This window comes from Gossypium hirsutum, chromosome A05 (genome assembly GCF_007990345.1).
Source record: "Gossypium hirsutum isolate 1008001.06 chromosome A05, Gossypium_hirsutum_v2.1, whole genome shotgun sequence".
NCBI lineage: Eukaryota > Viridiplantae > Streptophyta > Magnoliopsida > Malvales > Malvaceae > Gossypium > Gossypium hirsutum.
The window spans coordinates 10,484,772-10,505,062 of record NC_053428.1 but is presented as its reverse complement, the minus strand read 5'-3'; the positions used below and the strand labels follow the sequence as shown (position 1 = coordinate 10,505,062).

At 33.9% G+C, this 20,291-nt stretch overlaps 3 protein-coding genes across 5 annotated transcripts; all 3 read right to left on the bottom strand.

The window, feature by feature from the left end:
• Nucleotides 1-1,176: 1,176 nt before the first annotated feature.
• LOC107958511 (2-succinylbenzoate--CoA ligase, chloroplastic/peroxisomal) lies at nucleotides 1,177-7,424 on the bottom strand. 3 transcript variants are annotated; one of them, XM_041113304.1, is made up of 11 exons: nucleotides 7,347-7,423; nucleotides 7,050-7,233; nucleotides 6,100-6,172; nucleotides 5,544-5,712; nucleotides 5,343-5,441; nucleotides 4,044-4,141; nucleotides 3,485-3,678; nucleotides 2,991-3,118; nucleotides 2,032-2,417; nucleotides 1,751-1,965; nucleotides 1,177-1,514 (listed from the first exon to the last, which is right to left on the bottom strand). In XM_041113304.1, the coding sequence occupies exons 4-11, from the start codon at nucleotides 5,692-5,694 to the stop codon at nucleotides 1,385-1,387; spliced, it is 1,401 nt and encodes a 466-aa protein (XP_040969238.1). In that variant the 5' UTR covers nucleotides 5,695-5,712; nucleotides 6,100-6,172; nucleotides 7,050-7,233; nucleotides 7,347-7,423; the 3' UTR covers nucleotides 1,177-1,384. The 3 variants fall into 3 exon arrangements, with proteins under 3 accessions (XP_040969238.1, XP_016749801.1, XP_040969239.1); XM_016894312.2 differs by having other exon boundaries at nucleotides 7,050-7,424; XM_041113305.1 differs by lacking the exons at nucleotides 5,544-5,712; nucleotides 6,100-6,172; nucleotides 7,050-7,233; nucleotides 7,347-7,423 and having other exon boundaries at nucleotides 4,044-4,745; nucleotides 5,343-5,456.
• Nucleotides 7,425-7,832: 408 nt separating this feature from the next.
• LOC107958512 (ADP-ribosylation factor GTPase-activating protein AGD12) lies at nucleotides 7,833-15,356 on the bottom strand. The gene is made up of 9 exons (XM_016894313.2): nucleotides 15,136-15,356; nucleotides 14,588-14,660; nucleotides 13,697-13,778; nucleotides 13,389-13,464; nucleotides 12,526-12,689; nucleotides 12,121-12,256; nucleotides 11,603-11,719; nucleotides 10,745-10,840; nucleotides 7,833-8,366 (listed from the first exon to the last, which is right to left on the bottom strand). Exons 2-9 carry the CDS (start codon nucleotides 14,613-14,615, stop codon nucleotides 8,085-8,087), a joined length of 981 nt encoding a protein of 326 aa, XP_016749802.1. The 5' UTR covers nucleotides 14,616-14,660; nucleotides 15,136-15,356; the 3' UTR covers nucleotides 7,833-8,084.
• Nucleotides 15,357-16,050: 694 nt separating this feature from the next.
• Nucleotides 16,051-19,737, bottom strand: LOC107958513 (ferredoxin--NADP reductase, root isozyme, chloroplastic). Its single transcript, XM_016894314.2, has 5 exons — nucleotides 19,246-19,737; nucleotides 19,013-19,069; nucleotides 17,636-17,968; nucleotides 17,071-17,290; nucleotides 16,051-16,753 (listed from the first exon to the last, which is right to left on the bottom strand). The coding sequence occupies exons 1-5, from the start codon at nucleotides 19,267-19,269 to the stop codon at nucleotides 16,257-16,259; spliced, it is 1,131 nt and encodes a 376-aa protein (XP_016749803.1). The 5' UTR covers nucleotides 19,270-19,737; the 3' UTR covers nucleotides 16,051-16,256.
• Nucleotides 19,738-20,291: the final 554 nt, after the last annotated feature.

Here is a 20,291-nt window from a genome sequence, read left to right as displayed (position 1 = left end):
TCCTCCCTTTCATCTTATTTTTGACAAAAACATGGGTTTTGTTCCAATTCGTAATTTAATCTTCCAAACCATTTCAATCCTAACTATGATTTATGCCTAAAATGAAAAACTAAAATCAAAATCCCAACTCTATACAAACGGTGGTTAAATGTCCATTTCAAATTCCAAACACATCTATATAAGTAGCCTCGAAAATTTATTTGAGATTTATGAATGTTTAGATAAAAAAAGGTTAAACATTTAAGACCTCAACTTCGTTTGCCTTTTTTTTTATTCAATTTTATAAATAGATATTTTTTTATATATTTTATGTAATTTTTTAATATAATTTTTAAATATTATATAATTTATATCATATGAAAATTAACTATACAATACAATAATATGAATATAGAAAATGTTAAATTATTTATGTTTAAAAGTTAAATAAAGGTATACTTATAAATATTACAAAGGCTTTGGATTATTAAATAATCAGGTTTGAATCTCATTATATGTAATTGTAGTGTATTGGTCTCCAATCCCACTATATACATATACTGTGTGTGTTTTATCTGATTTTTAGTTTGATGCAAATTATGTGGTTAATGGAGAGTTGGTCAAGATTTTTGCTTAAGAGTTCGAGTATAGTTATGCTTTCATCATTCCATGCTTGGAGGGATGTTGCCGAACTTGTTATAATGCCTTATGAATGTTATCCTTAGAAAATTATAGATTACATCTTTATTTCCAATTTTCATCTAACCATGTTAAACAATTAAACTTAACATGATTTTATAAGCTGCATTGTTTGAATGATCAAGGCAATATGATGTTGCCATTCTCAATTGGGCAAATCGCACAAAGATGAAATATTAATGTCATTTGGGTCCAAGGGGATGCAGAACATTTGCTTTTGGGAAAACCATGGCAGTTCGAGTAAAAAGGTTATGCATGATGGATTCAAGAATACTTGTGCCTCACCTAAGAAGGGGGTATCAAAATTGTTTTAGCTCCTCTTACCTTGCAACATATGCTAAATGATTAGTTGGGTTATAAAGAAAGAAAATAAAATTTGATGTTTATTTTCATACATTTCAAATCTAAATCCAGTTTAGTCCATAAAATCTGGAGTCAGCTTTCGTTAAGGACACATTGATATGAGGTATCACAACACTAAATCATTTGATCTGCCGATGCCATAATAAATGAATTTATTTAAGGTGTGAAATTTAGTTCCATCTGTGATTTGTTCCTAAAGCTAATCATTTGAAGGAAAAAGAGAACAAGTTGAGCAATGCGGTCTAGTGGGGAAGTTAGATGAAAGCATACCTGCAGACTGATAGAGATGGTAAAAATTGGACCATCCCTATCCAGGCACCCATGGTGATTGTTCTGATTAACATCAAAGTTTGTTAGGAAAAGATAATTGCTGGGACATAACTTCTTTTCTAATTTGGTCTCTTCTTATCTTTCCGGTTGTTGTTAGTGGAAATTGGGTCTTCCATAAAATAAATATCTTTGGTATTTTAAACCTGAAAAGAGTAGGAAATAAATAGTGAACAAACCATATTCACCCATTGCCAATGTTATCCTTACTATTTATTTTGCTAAAGAATCAGCGGACTGTATGTGGCTATGGAGTATGATCTTTAGAAGGAAAACTAAGTTTACTCATGTCTGACACACACATACATTCGACACTCAAAATCAAAATTTAATTATGCACTTTTAAACTATCTTATGGAGTTAAAAGTTTAGTAGAGCATACCCAGTTAAATTCTTTTCTCTACAATGAAGTCGAAGAATTGTACTAGACAGGAATAGCTCGTTGCTTTGAACTGAGTATTTAAAACTGTCATCAGACCACTGCCAATTCTCTCTTAACCGAATACAGGCAACAACCAACTCTGTTAGGCGAGGATCTGGAATTCCTACAACAACGGAGGAAAGAACCCCTGGATGTTGTATTAGCACTGCCTCTACCTATACGATCAAACAAATGAATAAGTGTCTGGTCAGTAAATGATAAGAATCCATATTGATGCTTACCTCTTCAGGGTATATATTTTCTCCTCCGCTTTTGATATGACCGTTGGTTCGCCCAACAAGCCACAAGTTACCATGGTCATCAATGAACCCGATGTCACCCGTGTCTAGCCAAGTTTCTTCAACAGAATTTGATGCCTTTTCTGGAATTTGATCCCAGTATCTTAGCATTACATGCGGACCTCTGGTGAGAATTCTTCCAACATTAGAAGAGCCATCAACACATATCTTTATTTCAACATGTGGAGCAGGCTTGCCAACACAAACCCCTCGTGCTTTGACCGGACTTGAATTAGTTACGGCTAACATCTGAAGTGATGTACCAGATGCCTCGAGCATTGGCTCGAAGAGGGTCGTGAAGGTTAGAGAAGAACATGTCTCCGTCATCCCTTAGCAAATTTAGAATATGTACCAGAAACGTAAGGAATATCCAAACTATTAGCTACTAAAATATGTATATTCATGTAAATTATGACTGTGCGAACTTTGAACAACCACAAACTGACCTACAATTTCTAGCTTGTGTGGTTTCACACAGCAGCTCATAAGGTGAATTTCTACTTAGCAATTTCACATATGACAGTGCTTGAACTGGTAAATTAGCTTCATATAATACTCTACAAAAGCTTATATGTACCTTATCCTGAAGAATCTAGTTCACATTCCTCAATCAAAGTTGGCTCATGTTAAGGATAACCTAATGAAAGTTGTAAAAGGATGATGAGATAATCAAATCTAAACTCTTCATGCAATCTTGTCAATGATCTTATTTAGAAATCTACAGGAAAGTGTTACATGATAACCAAACACTCTTCTAAGAGGTTTCATCTTGATGTCCTATTCTGGTTTAGAAGAAATAAATAAATAAATAAAAACATCTAGCTTGAACTAAAAATTTAGGGTAGAATCTATTATGTATTATGTAATACATGAACAAGCAAAAATGAATAAATTAAACCAACCATAAGCTGAAAGAAGTTTTGCTCTGGGGAATAATCTGGTTGCATCTTTAATAAGGTTGTCCGATAGGCCTCCTCCTCCATTTAGTATCTTCTTCACACTGTCACATCCCTTCTGAATTCGCTTCAGCCTTGAATATTACATGAACAACCAGATCAAACAACCATATGATATAACTTAAGTATCATCAACATTAAGTAGATCAAAAGTTATATACTTGAGGGATGGAGTTAGCATGAAGCATTCACAAGGAAAATGCAGATGTATTTAAATAAGACATTATCCATGGGAAAACAAAAATAGAGAAGAGAGGCTATAGAAGCTCCCCATGAAAACCTAGGGCATCAATGTAAAATGAGTAACTCACGCAACATAAGTATGATGAATAACTTTACGTAGCCAGTTCCTTCATAAAACTTTCAAACTTATTTTTGAGGAATAAATGAAGATAATCAAAGTCTTAAAGAGCTCACTAACCAAAATCATCTATATTTACCTGACTGATGAGATTAGATCAGCCATCATTGCTGGGACAGTAATAAGAGAAGTCACATGGTGTTGTTCTATGGCTTCAAGGGCTAGTGTAGCTTCAAACTTGGGTATGAAGGCATGGCAAGCTCCTACCATTAGCATGGCCATGGCTGAGGACAAACCACCAATGTGGCACAAGGGAGCAGTATGTAAATAAACCTGGAAATAACCAGAAAGTAAAGAATTAAAAGGTTAGTGGGACCAAAAGGAAAAGACAAACCAAAAAATTTACGATGCACTGTTCCTTGAGCTGTATGGTTCTATTTTACTCCCGACTTGTCATTTTTCTTTAAGTACCCATGTCTGATAATCATGCTTGACACATAACTATGAGAATATGACCTTCAAAAATCCTTTGAATGTATGAAAAACTTAGAAAATCTTACAATACTCATGTCAGACACATACATGTATCTCACGCACACCTGAGTCTGAGTAACATAGGTATGATTCTATCCATACTAATCACGTAACTCGACTTTGAAACAACTATGAATATACATATTTCTAGAAGAAAGGCATACATCATCCTCACTGTAACCAACAATTGCAACTTTTGCCAGGGATTGTACAATTAAAGCTGTATGGCTTATGACAACTCCCTTTGGCCTCCCAGTAGTTCCTATATATAGCCAAGGAAAATGAAAACCAAGCACTAAGATAGTTTGCACATTTAAGAATATTTGACGGAATAAAAAGCAAAACTTAACACTTAAGTTAATAATTAAGATGCAAATTTCATTTTCCTCTTTGCTTTGATTCATGACAAATAATGAAGAGATAAAAAAAAAGTGAAAAGGGGAAATATGGAGAGCAAAAATACAAAACATTACTTAAAAGCTATAGATGATTTCTCAATTAAAAATAAAGATTAATATTCTCAACCAAGAAATGATGTGCATCATGCATTACGGTAACACGGCCACATTTTCTCCAATATTCAGGAACCAAATTAGCAAATAAAAGATATCTAACAAGCCAGTAGGATCCTGTCCTCCCCATATATTATCAGCAGGAAGCATTAAAATCTGAGAAGTTGTACTACGCATTTTGTAAAAACTAATTAGATTTTTTATGATGTTACCTCTATCTGTCTTTTGTTTGACCAAATTTACAGGCTTTTCATGGCACATCGCTCTAATTTTATAGTTCATCATTGATATTTGGCCACCAGATTATATGTGTTTATAAAGGGAAGAAAAGGGTCATCACGTTATGTGCAGCACCTATAGAGTCCCAAGTTTGAGAAACATGTGAGAAGATCAAATTTTCAAAGTAGCCAGAATCTTGCTTTTATGACATAATTAGTATGGACAAAAACCTAATAGTATGCACTCCTTAATGATGCAAAAAGAAGCAGAGTAGAACTCCTACAGGTAAGATTTGAGGCAATGATTAATCAAATTATATGCAACAATAGATAACCTTGGGATTTTTCTAGGAGCAGGTAGAAGAGAAATTTTATAATTGGAAAAAGGAAAAAGCATAGATTAAAGGGAAGTAAGTTTCTTCTCCTCCCTTCACCTGCCCTTCTTTTTTGGTGTTTCCACTGGCTGACAACATTCCAACTTGAGTTACAATCATATTACCCATAAATAAAGTTCTAAGAGGATAACATTCCAACGTGAGTTACAATCATATTACCCATAAGTAAAGTTCTAGAGAAGGATAACATTCCAACTTGAGTTACAATCATATTACCCAGAGTTACAATCATATTACCCATAAGTAAAGTTCTAAGAGAAGGATAACATTCCAACTTGAGTTACAATCATATTACCCATAAGTAAAGTTCTAAGAGAAGTTATGCATAAAACACATACCTGACGTGAAGCATATTATAACGGCACCCTCTGGCGCAAATGAATAATTCATAGATCCATATATTACAGATTGCTCCACAAGCATTTCCGCAGTTAACACTAGAAAGTTGAGGACAAAGCTATCATGGCATTTGATATATCATATATCCTAAATGTGACTCCATTGTATGTGACATTTAGATGTGAAAGCAAAATACATACTGTTGTATTTGTTTATAATGTCCAAGGAAGGGGAGCTTAGTGAGACATGCCACCTTAAAGATGGTATAGCATCTCCCCGGGCTGCAGAATGCCAATAGTAACAGCTCTCATCTGTCACCAACATTTTTGGTCTTATGGTTACCATTGCCATTCTTGCCTCTTCAAAGCTCTATATTTAGGAAAAAAGCAATGCAGTGCAAGAAATAAGACAAGATTTCATACAAGACAATATCTCTTGCTCTATATTTTACATTCCTTTCCTATGAAGAAGTTCATGACAAGAAAGGTTATAACAGCAACCTTGGAATGATAAATTTATGTGACCTGGTTTAACAACCTATCCCGAATTGGACATATCAAAATATGAAACAAAGGAACCACAATAATCACAATTCCAAGAGAAACTCGAGCCCAATGTGGCAGCAATTTTAGTTAATAGTTAAGAATTAAGATCCCAAAGAAACTCGGTTTAGAACAAAATACTTTTCCCTCTTGCTAAAATAAATTAAATAAACACTCAATAAGAACGACTGGTAAAAGAAACTGAGATACTAACCCATCGATAATTCAAAGGAGCAACGATGCCTCCAATAAATGCAACAGCTAGTATCCACTCTAGATACCAATCACTGAAACAGCAAGAATTTAAATCAGAATGAAACTTGGCTAGAATTTCTAGTTATTTATTCAAAAGAATTTATAAATAGCAATTTAACGTTAAAATCCAAACGCAAATATAATTTTTGCCGCCTAAACAAGTTTTTCAGCATAACGAGCTCCTAACCCGAAGATCATATAATAAAATAATTTATTGTCAACTGAATCTTTGGTTTACATCATTGCTATATAAACAATTTAGAACTTAAAAAACATGAATTGGAATGCCCTTAAGCACTCACTTTAAGGATTGAAGGAGTAGTTTAAATATGGTATAAAAAATAATATATCCATTAAAAATTTATTATTTATATTAGTTATTACTCAATACATAAATATTTTCTGTATCATCTAATACAAAAATTATATTTAATTAGCATTTTCAAATTCTAAGTTTAAATGGATTTCTTACGTTCATAATTTTATTTATTTTTTATAAGTATTTTAAAATAAATTAAAAAAATAAAAATAAAATCATCACCATCGCATAGAATAATCTGCATGCTTTTCTTTGTTTGACTGATGGAATAATTTGCATGCATAAACATAATAAACAATATCTAGTTTATAAACTTTGAAAAGTACCAATTAATTAAACGAGTCAAAGGAAATAATGTAAAATTTGTCGCCTTAGAATTACGCATTATAGTTTACTTTTTATGCTAATGTCAATCAATGCTTCATTATGAAAACAATAAATAGCATTCCAAACCTAACACGATGAAAGAAAGATTAAGACTGTGTTCGGCAGAAAGAAAATTTTCCGGACAGTCTCCGTTATTTCCCGTGTTAAGAAAATTAAAGAAAAAGGACACTTGAAGTTTGAACTTGAAAATTGTTGGAAAGGACCTGTTAAAAGCAGAGATTGCAACGACATCGCCGTTTTGGAGGCCAAGTTGGAGCAGGCCACGAGCCAGACTTAGGACGCTATCGACCAACTGCTGGCCGGTTTTCTGGCGAGCCCCGTTGATGGTAACGAGGGAGTTGCGTTTTTGGGTGGCCAAGCGGCTGAAGCACTGGCAAATATGGGCCTCTGACAAAATTCCCATTTCAACAGAGAATTCACTTTCTGCTGAAATTGAATGAAGCTGTTTGCTAAAGTTGAATAATAAACAAGGAGAACGTTGAAAGCGCAGCTTATCTTACAAAATTGGATGAAGTGAATAGTTCCTGCCTGTGATGCTTTGGCATTTCACGGACTCATTTTATTGGTTGTTAATGATTGCCCCATATCAATCCAGAAGTCCTTTTTTAATATTTACAATATCTTAATAGAAGATATTAACCGAGTTAAATTTTTCGAATTCACGTTTTCTTAAAAAAACAAAAAAAAACAAAAAACCAGGAGTCTTTGTTAAACTAAGTATATTTTCTAAAAAGAAATTTAACAAAAAAAATATTTCTATATCATAAATTACTCATTTATTTTTACTTTATATTCCTATATTTGTTCTCTTATCTATATGTAAAATAGCGGACACGTACTTATGTAAGATCTTTAATTACGGCATTTACGAGTGACGACTGATTTAAAAGGTATATGAAATAGATCGTTGATGGTGTAGTGTGAATGAGTGGAACAAGGCAATTCCAATCCAGATGATTTGAGTCCTAAAGAGAAGAATTTAGGGGTTGAAAAGACAATCCAAAGCGATAGTAAGTTACGGAAATGCTGAACATTCAGTCTCTGTCATGAAGCAGTCCTTAATTTATTGAAACATATTACATGAATCAAAAGCTTGATTTAATGATTGCTCCAATCCCTAACTCCAAATAAAATGTGCACTTCAAAAAAATTATTGCCCAAATTCAAAATTAGCAGCGACAGAGCAAATTGAAGCCAAATCCCAGGCAATGGTATGTCTGAAGTTACACAACATATGCTTACTGATCAAGAGGCAGCCACTCTAATTCTAGATAAAGTTCTCCACATTCAACATTTTGGAGCTTGAGTGATACATCTTGTTTCACCTTCCCATCAATGATGTTGACGATGCTATCCTCCATAAGGGCATTATCATGGGACTGCAGCCATTTTCCGATCTGCATATTCCCAAACATTTCCGGGTTCCCATATGATGTTGCAGATGTTATCAAGGGCTGGATATCAATCTCTGCTTCTCCCATTATATCATCAGCTGAGAACGTGTCATGATCATATACTTGCTACAGTGTGGAAGTCCAACAGATTAGAAAAACTCATAGTAATTATGCTTAAGATGGCAGGAAATACCATATGAATGAATGAATGAATAATGCAAATAACAAAAGTTGTACGTAAAGAAACTTTAGACGAAACTAGCATAACAATGTCAAAGCATTAAAAGGTGTGTAGCCACATTACTCAGGCTCGGTTGAGCATCAGACAAGGTATGTACCTGACACAGGTCTGTTAGATTTTGACCAAGATTTTCATGTATTCGGAGAATCATAATCCCATACCTGTCTGGATCCATATCAGATATGGGTGCTGGACATAGGTACTTCAAAAAAAGAAAATGAATAGCCGTAGCAGCATAACTGATAATAGCAGAAAGTTGACAAAGTGACCTTCTAATCTAGAAGTTGTTATTATGTGAAACTCCTAGTTAAGTGAGACCAAACGTGGCAATTCATAACAGAGCAATAGTTACAGCTTCAAAAACTTCTTGATGCAGTGGCTAGACAGGCTTATGTCTCATGTAAGCTTGGATTCAAGTCAGAGCAACCCCTCATAACAACAACAACAAAAAAAGAATGTGATTGTTACAACTAAAAGAGATATTTAACTAGAGATTGTGCCCAATAAATATGGAGCTAGTCAGAAGGCTAACTTTTGGATTATTTCTTTATTTTCCTGCATAAACTAATAACACCAGCATGTGCTACTGTTGGACAATCTGAAATTTCTAGTTCCATCCTTTTTATTCAGTTAATGACAAAAGGAGGAGGTCTGCTTAATGATCCGAGCATAGGTTCCCTTTTTCTTCCTATGCAGTACATATAACTTTTATCCCCCCTTTTTTTTTTGGAGGGGGGGGTGGGGTGGGGGGGAGGGGAATTGAAACCACTAGTAAGATGGTTCATCCAGCATCACTAATGACAATTATATCAGACGAACAGGAAGAGAGGCTAGAAAACAAAATTATAAATCAAGTGCACATTAAGGTTTTAGAGATGAGACCAAAAAATAAAACTCTTAAAAGTGTTACAGATGCAAAGTAACCAGCAAAACATCTAGAAGATGGTTAAATTCCAGAATTTAAATCAAGGTAGTCAGTACCGCACCGGTGGGCACACCGGTGGGCGCACCGTTTTTTTTACTAAAACTGATACGTATCGGTACCAATCTGTTTCGGTTTATCGTTTCGGATTTACTGATTTTTTGAAAAATATTTAATATATCAAATGATTAGATTAAATAATTTCAAATCTAAAATATTAATTGATTATATAAAATACTCATCAATAAACTTCACAAATAAAATTTCGATCATTTAACAAATCTAAAGTAAACAAGGAAAGAAAAACATCTCATACATTAAACAACAAAATTATCCACTGACATTATTTTAAAAAATCTACAATGAGATCATCCAGTACTAAATATATAAAATGAAAGTTTAATAAAAACATACATAAAAAGTTGTGTTCGTGAAGCATTTAGAAATTCTGTCTCCTTTTGTTTGTTATATAAATGATTTACTTTTTATTATTCACTAATTTTCTAATTAAAATTTTGAAGTTTCTCCTTCACCTTGGTTAAAGTTTAAATTTTAAATTTGATTAATGAAAATATTAAAGTTGGTTAAATAATAATTTTATCTATTTTTTAACATTACTCATGCACCCCCCGGTGCGCAATGTCCCGGTCAGTGCAACCGGAATTGGCCGAAACAGGCCGGTGCAACCGGTACAGACCAGAATTTTCACCGGTGCGGAAAAGAGAAGTAGTTGTTCCAGTTTGTTACTGGAATGGTGCGCACCAGCCAGTGCAACCAAAACCAGTGTGGAACCGACTACAGTGATTTAAATACGGAATATTTTCCATTTCTAATACTAGGAGTCACGAATGAACCTGACTAGTCAAAAACCAGACAGACTATTGAGTCTAAACTTTAATAACTCAGAGGCAACCCAAATCTGAATTAACTAGGATGAATGGCCAGGGACCTCAACGACATTAAACTGAAATAACCTGACCTCACCACTGTCCCACCTGATTACTGCTTTTATGCACCTAGAGGCAACAAATGTTGGCATGATAGAACCCACTGAAAACTTGTTCTCATGCAGGTCAAATTGATTTAAAACTTCAGGAACCAGAACCTACGTAAAATGAATTCGAACAACCCAAAACCTGGAAGACCAAAACCCAGTCAACACCCAACCAAACCAACCTGAACCTAATAATATCCTTAAAACAGAGCCAAATACAACCCAAACAGCCTCATCACCATGTACAAATCTTCATCAAGAGGTAGAACCACAACAATCATATTAAATAAATAAAGATGCTAATGTTTATTTAAAAACCAGTAAACATTTTTTTTAATTACACTTACCAACTTAACAGGCCCATAGTTGCTAGGAACCGATAACATTAATTCCTCATTCCAGACTGGATTCAAGTTGCTTGATATTACAGTCGACTGAACAGTCTGATAAGATCAAAAGACACCCAATGTTATCATTAGTTACAATAAAAGGCACCTGTTCAAAGCAACTAAATCTTACTTTGATAGGAAAACAAACACATAAGAAAACATGTAAAGCATTCCAAATGATACATCCATGTAATACTATGTTACTCTGACTCTTTTTCTTGAAGAACCCATGTCTGATATATAACTGGACATGGGTATAGAGATATGACCTTTCAAAGATCCTCCAACCAAATACATGAAAAACGTTGAAAAAAATTGAACATACCCATATCAGACACATACCCAATATCCACACCAAGTTCAAGTAACATAGGTGCCAATTAAAGGGCAAACATATAAAGTAAAGCAAAAGCTTTAATAGAGGTCTGATTCAAACCACAATACTACCAAATGAATCGTACTAACAGCTTGCCAATAGCTGTGTGATCATTGATAAGGTGCTAAGCTGTTAGTTCCAATGACCAGGGGTAAAAAATTGGCAACCTCGAGTGCCAAAGAAAGAAAACAAAAAAAGGAGTGGTACTACTAACAGCTTAACCACATGCATAAGCGATATTGATTAATCTACAAGCATAAATGCCCATAAATCCTAGAATGCACATGCACACAGAGAAAGACAGACAAAAGGAATAACATAACTTATAAAGAGGTCTGGAGCTGGAGTTTGTCAGAGATAGCAACAACACAACCTATAGCCTTGACAAAACCTTTTAGTTTCAGTAGCAAGAATAAAACAAAACACTTGAAGCAACTAACCTGCTTCCCAAGAGTCAGGACAACATAAGGATCACTCGTCATCATATCCCGGACAGCTAAATTTGTGCCTTTTACTACTTTGACCTTCAGTAACCCAATAAATTCAACCATGCCTTCCTGTTATCACTTTCAGGTCAAACATATTGAAGTTATGAAGTGCAGCACCATATTAAGCCCATATTGTGGTATTTAAATTGTTAGTCTTAATACTGGCCTTTTCTTAAAAATACTGTCACAACAGACAACACTTCACATGGGCCTTCACCAGGTTTTACTGGTATACTTACTTTTACAGAATAGTACACACAACCAAATATACACATCATGTAGACAACCAGCACATTGAATGCTAGATTTACCTACAAACAGGATGATATAAAACAATCCCATCTATACATGTTCAGCTCATGCTATTCAACAAGTGACCATATTATATCTTAACATCAGCAGCAGCATGATCTTCCTTGCTCCCAAGACAGTGAATCAGATTCAAAAAAACAAAGAACAAATGAATTTACCTTCTGTGTCGAATTTGATAGGATAGTATCCAAAATCTTTCCAGAAATGTTCGATTGAGTAGAAGAAGAAGAAGAATCCTTCCCTGATGTGATCCGCAAGCTGGGCTTCAAAAATTCTTGAAGTTCATACTTGGACCTGCAGGAATATTTGAAATAAGTAAATAACATCTGAGCTATGGTAATCCATCAAAGCTGCTATATGCTTCCAGAAGACAAACATAGAAGGAGCAATGATAGACTAGGTTAAACAGTAGGTCTCAATAAGGTTACTGCAGTTTGACACTGGTAAAGAGGTGCCGAAAAAAGGCAGGTAAGGACATGAAAAGTAGTTTTTGAACACATATGGCACCCAATATAAGTGACTTTATCATGAGAGTGAACTGCTCAAATTGTCTGAAATCTTACTTAATGAATTTCCTCCGCTCATCATTACTAGCATTTGGGCCAGGCTTTGTATAACCTTCAGGTATATAAGCCTCATAGATTGAATTAGCAGAGGAATTTCCTCCAACTTCAATCATGGCATCAATTTCTTCATCAGACCATTCATCCAATGCCACAGATAAAACCTGAAATCATCAGCAAGTAAAAGAAGCTACAATGACAAAAATGAAACTCTAAGCAAACCACAAGACACTAATATAAAGTTTAAAAGGATCGCATGTGATAATGTAAGAGGAGTTCTAAGCATGATATAGGCATTAATGAGGTCATAATGTTAATATAACATTGAAAGTAAAAAAGAAAACCAAAATACCCTAAGTTAAGTCCTTAGATGAGAAAATCCAACACAATATCACAGTTAAAAGATTCTACAAAGGTGACACAAACATGTGAAAAACTTCAGTTAAACGTAAGAAAGATTAAGCCCAGGGAAGCTTTCAAGAAATACACATACGTAAACAAACAAAAACACATGTTCTGGATAAAAAAATGGCTATATAAAATAGGCCAGCAGTATACTATTAGTTAGCATATTGATTTATTAGATTTGTTTTTTGTTCTCATTTATATCCTAAAACATTTCATCTATCAACTGTGTAAATTTCACAGGAATGATGCTGGTTCTATTATCAATGTAAACATCTATTACCTCATACTTGGATCATCTACTGTTACTGATTTATCAAATTGTACTGAACTTTCAACTCTAATCAGATAAATAAATTTCATGTGATAAATAGCAAACAGAAAACCCCTCATATGTTTCCCCAATCAGGGATCATTCGATGAGGAAAAATATTACATTACATGCAACATAGTAGTACCTTGGATATGTGTGTACCGAGGCTTCTGTGCACACCACAACATTTCAAGCATAAAAAGACTCCAATATTTGCTGATCTGAAAAAACAATTTCCAAGTCATTTTCTTAATTGTTCCTTGTGCTACAAATATTCCTACATACACATGCTTGACTATGTCCATAACTGTGATTTATGTGGTTAGATTCTAAGCTTTTCATAAAATTCATCCTTTAAATTGCCAGAGACATGTATTCATCGGGTAATCTTATCTCTCTTGTGCATAGGAATAGAGATGAATAAGCAAAATATGCCGTAACAGTAAAACTTACGCCCACTTTGGATCTGGAGCACCACAATCAGCACAAGTGCGATTATCAGATTGATTCAATAAGCCCCTCAATTTTATTTTTGCTGCAGAGGAAACACATTTTCCAAAAAAAAAAAAAATAGTAAAATTAAGGAAGATGACAGGCATATTGACCTTAAAAAGAAATGTGATTATACCTATTAAGGTTCAATGCACAAAAATGGAGATTATCTGAACTCATACACTCAATGTAAATCCAAAAAGTGAACCCTTAAGTTTATTGTGTTTGAGAACACAAAACCAGATTATAAGTGTTCACCTTTTGTGTCAAATCCAATTTATTCAAGGATTGTAGAGAGCACAAAATAAAATAAATGAGTGACATCATGGATAGGAATTTATCCCATTGTTCTCAAGCATCATCCCAATTCCTTCATAGAAACAAGTTTTACACTTCACAGTGAAGAGAATAAGTTGACAACTGAATTCTACAAAGCCGAGTCCAAAAGATTAGCTTCTCTTTAAGACAAGCATTACATTATTTTCACCTTATTTTATTTGACTTTGGATCCACAGGCCAACCGCAAAATATTCTAAGACCTCAAGCAATACTTGAGAAATGTTTGCTACTCTACACAAATGTCCCAAGCATGATGCATACCTACTAATTAAAAATTTTGTACATATGGGAAATTGTCTCCTTCTGTCAATTGTTGATAGCAAACTCGTCATTAGCAACATTTTGAAGGAACGCTTAACCAAAAATTATTGACATTTACTCAAAACATCCCAAGCTATCTGATCCCTTAGACTCTTACTATTTTTCATGGAAAACACGATTATAATCTAATTCAAATCATTTGATTGAACTGACTGAATATGAGAATCACTGATTGATGTAATCTTAGCCTACCTGAGGTAGACTTTTTTACTCCATTCATTGCTCTGCTACAAGCCCACAATCATCCAACAATGCGGTTTGAAAACTGAAAAGAAAATTCAATCAGATAAATGTAGGAAAAAGAAAAACTATGTAATTCACTAAACGTTAAGCCTTTTCTCTGTTCCTTTTATGTTTTAAACAATCTCCAACTCGCTTTTTCCCGCCATGGCATCGAAATCAATTAATGCATTCTTAAGAGAAAGGAAATACCAGAGTAACATTTTACCTATAAAATCAGTTATTGTCAAACAAATAGAAAAATTAAATGAACACTAAAACTACAAGTGGGAGAATGATATAGAACCCAATATATTTTTTATTTAATATTTCAATATATTTTCATTCTCCCAGAAACAGAGACAACCAAATTATTAATTTTGGGGGAAAAAAAGGGGTAAAAGATGAAAACGTTTGAAAGCGCAAAAAGTGAATGAAATTGAAAAGTTTGTCGATCATTGACAGAAGCCAAAGAAACGATAAAGAAATGAAAGATCTGAAAGATGAGTTTGCAAACTTACCACTGAATTGAAATGGAAAATCCAAAACCAGTGTCAGATTTGGGTAAGAGAGAGAAGGAGCAAATGACAAGTTTTAGGGATTTAAAGTAATAAATTTTCTCGTTGGCCAAAAAAAGTATAAAATTTTCTTTAGGATGTGATCTTACTTTTTTTTTCTTTTTTTTAACAGGGGTAATGATCGAATGATGCTAAGGACTAAGGAGCGAGGACTGGCCAAAACAATAAGTTTTTCATGAATTTTAAGTTGTAAAATAAAATAAAGATTAAGAAAATATTAATTTTATTTTAATTTTTCACGAATTAATTATGTAATCAAACTTTTTTTATATATTAGATTTTATATATTAAAAATATTTCAACAAATGCTACAGTGATAATATAAATTTACTAGTCTTACGTTTAATTCAAAAATAATATTTTTAATTATTTTATTTGAAAATTATATAAAAATAAAAATAAGTTTATAATAATTAAATAAATTGGACGAGCACGATAGTGATCTGTTTCATTGCGCGATATATAAGGATAATAATACGCTTCACGATAATTTTATAATGGATGTTCCTTTAATTATTGAAATAAGCAAATAGTTGCTACAAAAGAAACTATACAACTACAAGTTCTGAAAATACTCCATAAAAAAATAAAAAAAATAAAAAAACTTATACATTATGTTTAAATAGAGATTAGATTTAGGTTAAATAATTTGGTTCATTTTGAATTTAAAACAATAATAAATAAGAATGTTGACTTTAAAAGTTTTAAATTATATCAAATTTAGTATTTTTATCATTCAAACTTGCAAGGGCTGGTTGTACTTTATTTCTATCTTCCAAAGTAAAACTTGAAGAATGGAAATAATTCCGGATGGATGGTATTTAAAACATCTAATTCTAACAATCATAAATGTTGGGATGTTCTCAAGTTTTCTTCATTAAGTCTGAAACTAGCTTCAATTATTTAATCAAAGAAAAGTAAGATGACAACTAAGATAAATCAGGTTTACATGTGAACCCCCTAAACAAATTGAAAAATACCAGCTTGACTTAACATGGCTACGGTAAACTGCTTCAAATAGGGCATGCATGGAGGAGTGTGGGGTCAAATCACGCAAACCAAAACTAATATACTTCTACATGCCATTGTTTGTTCTTCTTCAGCTGTGAAAGCTTCTCATCCCAGTTCTCTCCTCTCTGCTCCGCAACCCTCTTCAATGTTTCTTGGATCCCGGGCATCATTCCCCTGAGCCCACAGAAATATATATGGGCTCCATCGTCCAAGAGCTTGAAAATTTCGTCACTGTATTCCTCAATCTTGTCCTGAACGTACATCTTGCCTCCACTCTTGTTCTTTTGCTCTCTGCTAAGAGCTAGATCGTACCGGAATTGATCAGGGTAGTCCTTGAGGTATTTGGTAAACTCATCATCATAAAGGAGACTGTCCTTGTTGGCCACCCCGAGGAAAAGCCATGCAAGGCCTTTGAACTTGAAAGTAACATCTTCCATGAACATGCGGCGGAGGTAGCCTCTGAAGGGAGCTACACCAGTTCCAGTGGCTATCATTATGTGGTTGGCATTTGGGTTATCTTCAGGCAAAAGCATTATCTTGCCAGAAGGGCCTGCCAAAATATTCTACTTGAGTTAATACATGATATTTAGTTAGATCACAAATCAACCTGTAAAATCTATAATTTAACCATCACCGATGGCCTACAAAGCTATCAGGACAATAAAAACTAGCAACAGAGGAGAAACGGTCTTTTCATTTTCTGAACTACTAGAATCTAGCTCTGTAATGCAATTTCTTTCGAATTAATCTGAGTACTAGGTGTCAAATGTATGGTGGGAAATTCTAGCCGGGCCCTAAAGTAAAGATTAACATGTGAAGAAAGCCTGTGCTTTAGCATAGATGTTTGACTTTATTTAAGGATCTTACCAGTGATCTGAACTTTATCTCCAGGCTTACAATTGCATAGGAAATTGCTACATACACCACTTTTCGACGGATCCTCCTTTCCAGTCTCAGTGTCATAATAGACAGCACGACGGACACACAAACTGGTTGTCTTGCCATCAAAAGAATCTCCATACCTGGATGATGCTATGGAATACAGACGAACATTGTGGGGAGAACCTGGTTTCTTTGGATTTTCACCCTACGATACAAGAATAAATCAGAATTGAAACAGAGCGTAGACGGGAAATTTTAGAGAAGAAATCAATAGAGTATAGAATAAAACAAGAAGTTCTAAGACTACATGACTTCATTCTATCAGATTGAGAGCTGCTGATGCATACAACTGGACAAGGATATTGAATTGTAATTAGCAATAATAAACATTGCAATCCTCATATTGGAAAGTCAAAAATCATCTGAATCCTATGTTCCAAACATGATGGCAACTTTCATGTATGCATTGAAGTTAAAATATTCTACTGCACCAAACCATCTGAAAACAATAATGATTTAGAAAAGCAATATATAGAAGTGACAAACTTACAGGAGGGATAACACCATAGCTCTGCCCTTCCCAGTATGGAACATTACCGCCATGATCAATGACAATATGACAAGTCTCGCCTGGAGCTTTTGGACCGACAAGTCTCTCAACAGAAACGATGGTAGCTGTGTAAGGCTCCTTGGGCTTGAATGTATTTAGTGGGGGCTCTTTTGCAATTTCCAACTCCAAAGGTGAAACTGCAATCTTGGATTTGCTGGCTTGTTGCACTGACAGGCATACTATGTACGGTTTGTTCTTCTGTGCATTTCGTGATTTCAAATCAAAAGCCAAGGTGGAAGCCCATGACTTGTTACCAAAGCTTATAATGTTCCTCTGCAATAAAAGCCAAGTGCTTCTGTATTACAAACAAATTTACTTACAGGATAAATAAAAGTGAGCCTGAATTGTCATCTTAGATAATACTGCAACTCTTGTTCAGTTCTTGCACAAATAATATTTAATAAAAGAAACAGCTTCATAAGAAAATTGCCGAATACTGTCATCTACCATGTGGACAAATCAGTAAAAGCAATGCTCCATTTGAAAAGCATATTGTCAACATTCAAAGATGCATACACACAGCAAGTGCACATCTTTATAACAGACAAGCACGTTATAACATTAATGAAACAATAGAAAATTTGAGCTGCTAAACGAAGTTGAGCACCCTTGTGTCCATAACCTATTTCAAGGCATAAACCTGATAGAAAGTCACTAGAAGAACAATCTGAATAAGTTTGAATCTGTTTAATTCATTTACTGTCAGCACACTTCAACTTTAGGAGATTTTAAACTTGTTTATTAGCATCTATTTTAAAAGAAAAATGAAGAAATAAAAGTCATACAATCATTTTGCTGTCAGCAACTTTGACTTCTTAAAACCAAGAAGCAAGGAAAAGAAGGATGATGATTTGACTTTATCATTTCAACATCAGCCTCGAGGCATGATAGAAGTAAGAACTGAGGCTCAACGTGAAAGAAGTAATATAAGACAGGAAAGATGAGAATGCTATTCTTGTGTTGCCGAACATAGCCACTCTCAGTCTCTGAGAATACCGGATATTAAAACAATTACTACATTTTAGCCCATTATAAAGATGATCAAAAGTATAGTTGCGGGTGATAAAGATCAATGATCGTACATAATTCTGACTCCAACAGTCCATTGGAGTAGTTAATATGACTAAAATTTCAGCCATAGAGTCTAAATTCGATGTCCAAAAAAGCTTATAAACTTTTGGGATCAGATCCTATGGACCTATACTCTGTTCTCACTCAGGACTTTCGGCTTTTCAATGATCTAAACACCCATTACTGAAACTACACCCGGCAGCGCCGATCTTATTGCAACATTCAGAATGATAAATTAATACGTACGTTAGCTACAGATCTCCTCAGAGAAATGTCGTTTCCAACGGGAACAGCTACAGAAACCTGAAAAATAAACCCAAAATGTCAGTCTAGCAGAAAACCCATTTCGATAAATCCAATAATAGCTAAAGAAACGATACTAATAGTTTTTTTCCCTTCATAATTTCTTGGGTAATCTTTTATTCCTTTTTTCCTTTGAATCAAAAATAATAAAAAAATAGAAAAAAAAAAAGGAGGACCTGGGATACAGTAGACTGAGCCATGAAGCAGAGATGAAAGAAAAAACTTTGAGAAGAAAGCAAATTTAGGGGGATCTCTGCTTTGCGTTTCAGTTGTCTTCTCTAGTGTTAGGATTTAAAGGATGGGAGTGGGGTTTTAAAAATAAATTTTTGATCGATGAGAGTGAGCAATGAAATGATTCGAACGATGATCCTTTGGCGACTGCCAAAAGACGCTTTTCTTCCTCTTTCTTTGCTTTGCCTTCTCGAATGGCTGCCTAGTTAACTTCTTAATAATAATAATAATAATAAAAGTAAGCAACTGGTTTACATATATGCTTACGTAATAAATAATTGTTTAAATTATTTTATATTTATGAAGACCAAAAATAATTTTATATTTACATAAATTAATAATTAAATATGAATTGTAATACAATTTTATATTTATATCCTTTTTATTTTTCGGTGTCATATTTGTACTGAATGTTTTTCATTAAAACCGATTGAAACGCCAAAAAGAATAAGAGAACTTTTCAAGTTAAACATAAGTTTGAAGGAATTGGAGTCGTAGATCCAACAGCCATCCATGCTCCAGATAAAAGTTTGTGTATAATATTTAATTTCATTATCTGTTTTTATATTATCTAAATAAAATAAGAAAAATGTTTACATAATTTAAAATTAATTTTTAAAGTAAATTCGTTCTCACATTAATCAAAAAAGTTTACCGAACCAACTTCTTATATTTTTGTTTTTGTCTAGTGGCGGTGTTAGCCTCCAGGCTAGCTACCGTCAGCCTTTTTCTTCTGCCTATCAACTCTTTTTTTTTCTTTTCGTTCACTCCATGCGTCTTCTCTCTTCTCAGTTTGTAAATCTATTTTGTAGGTATCTTTATCTTCACAAGTTGTAATGGATAGATGACGGTGCCTGTAACAATCCGGTTTAGACCCTTATCGAAATAGTGATTTCGGGACCACAAATCCGAATTAAAAAATATTTAAATATTATTTTCTGTGCTTATTTTATGTAAATTAGTATGTGTAAAAATTTCGTACGAAAATTTG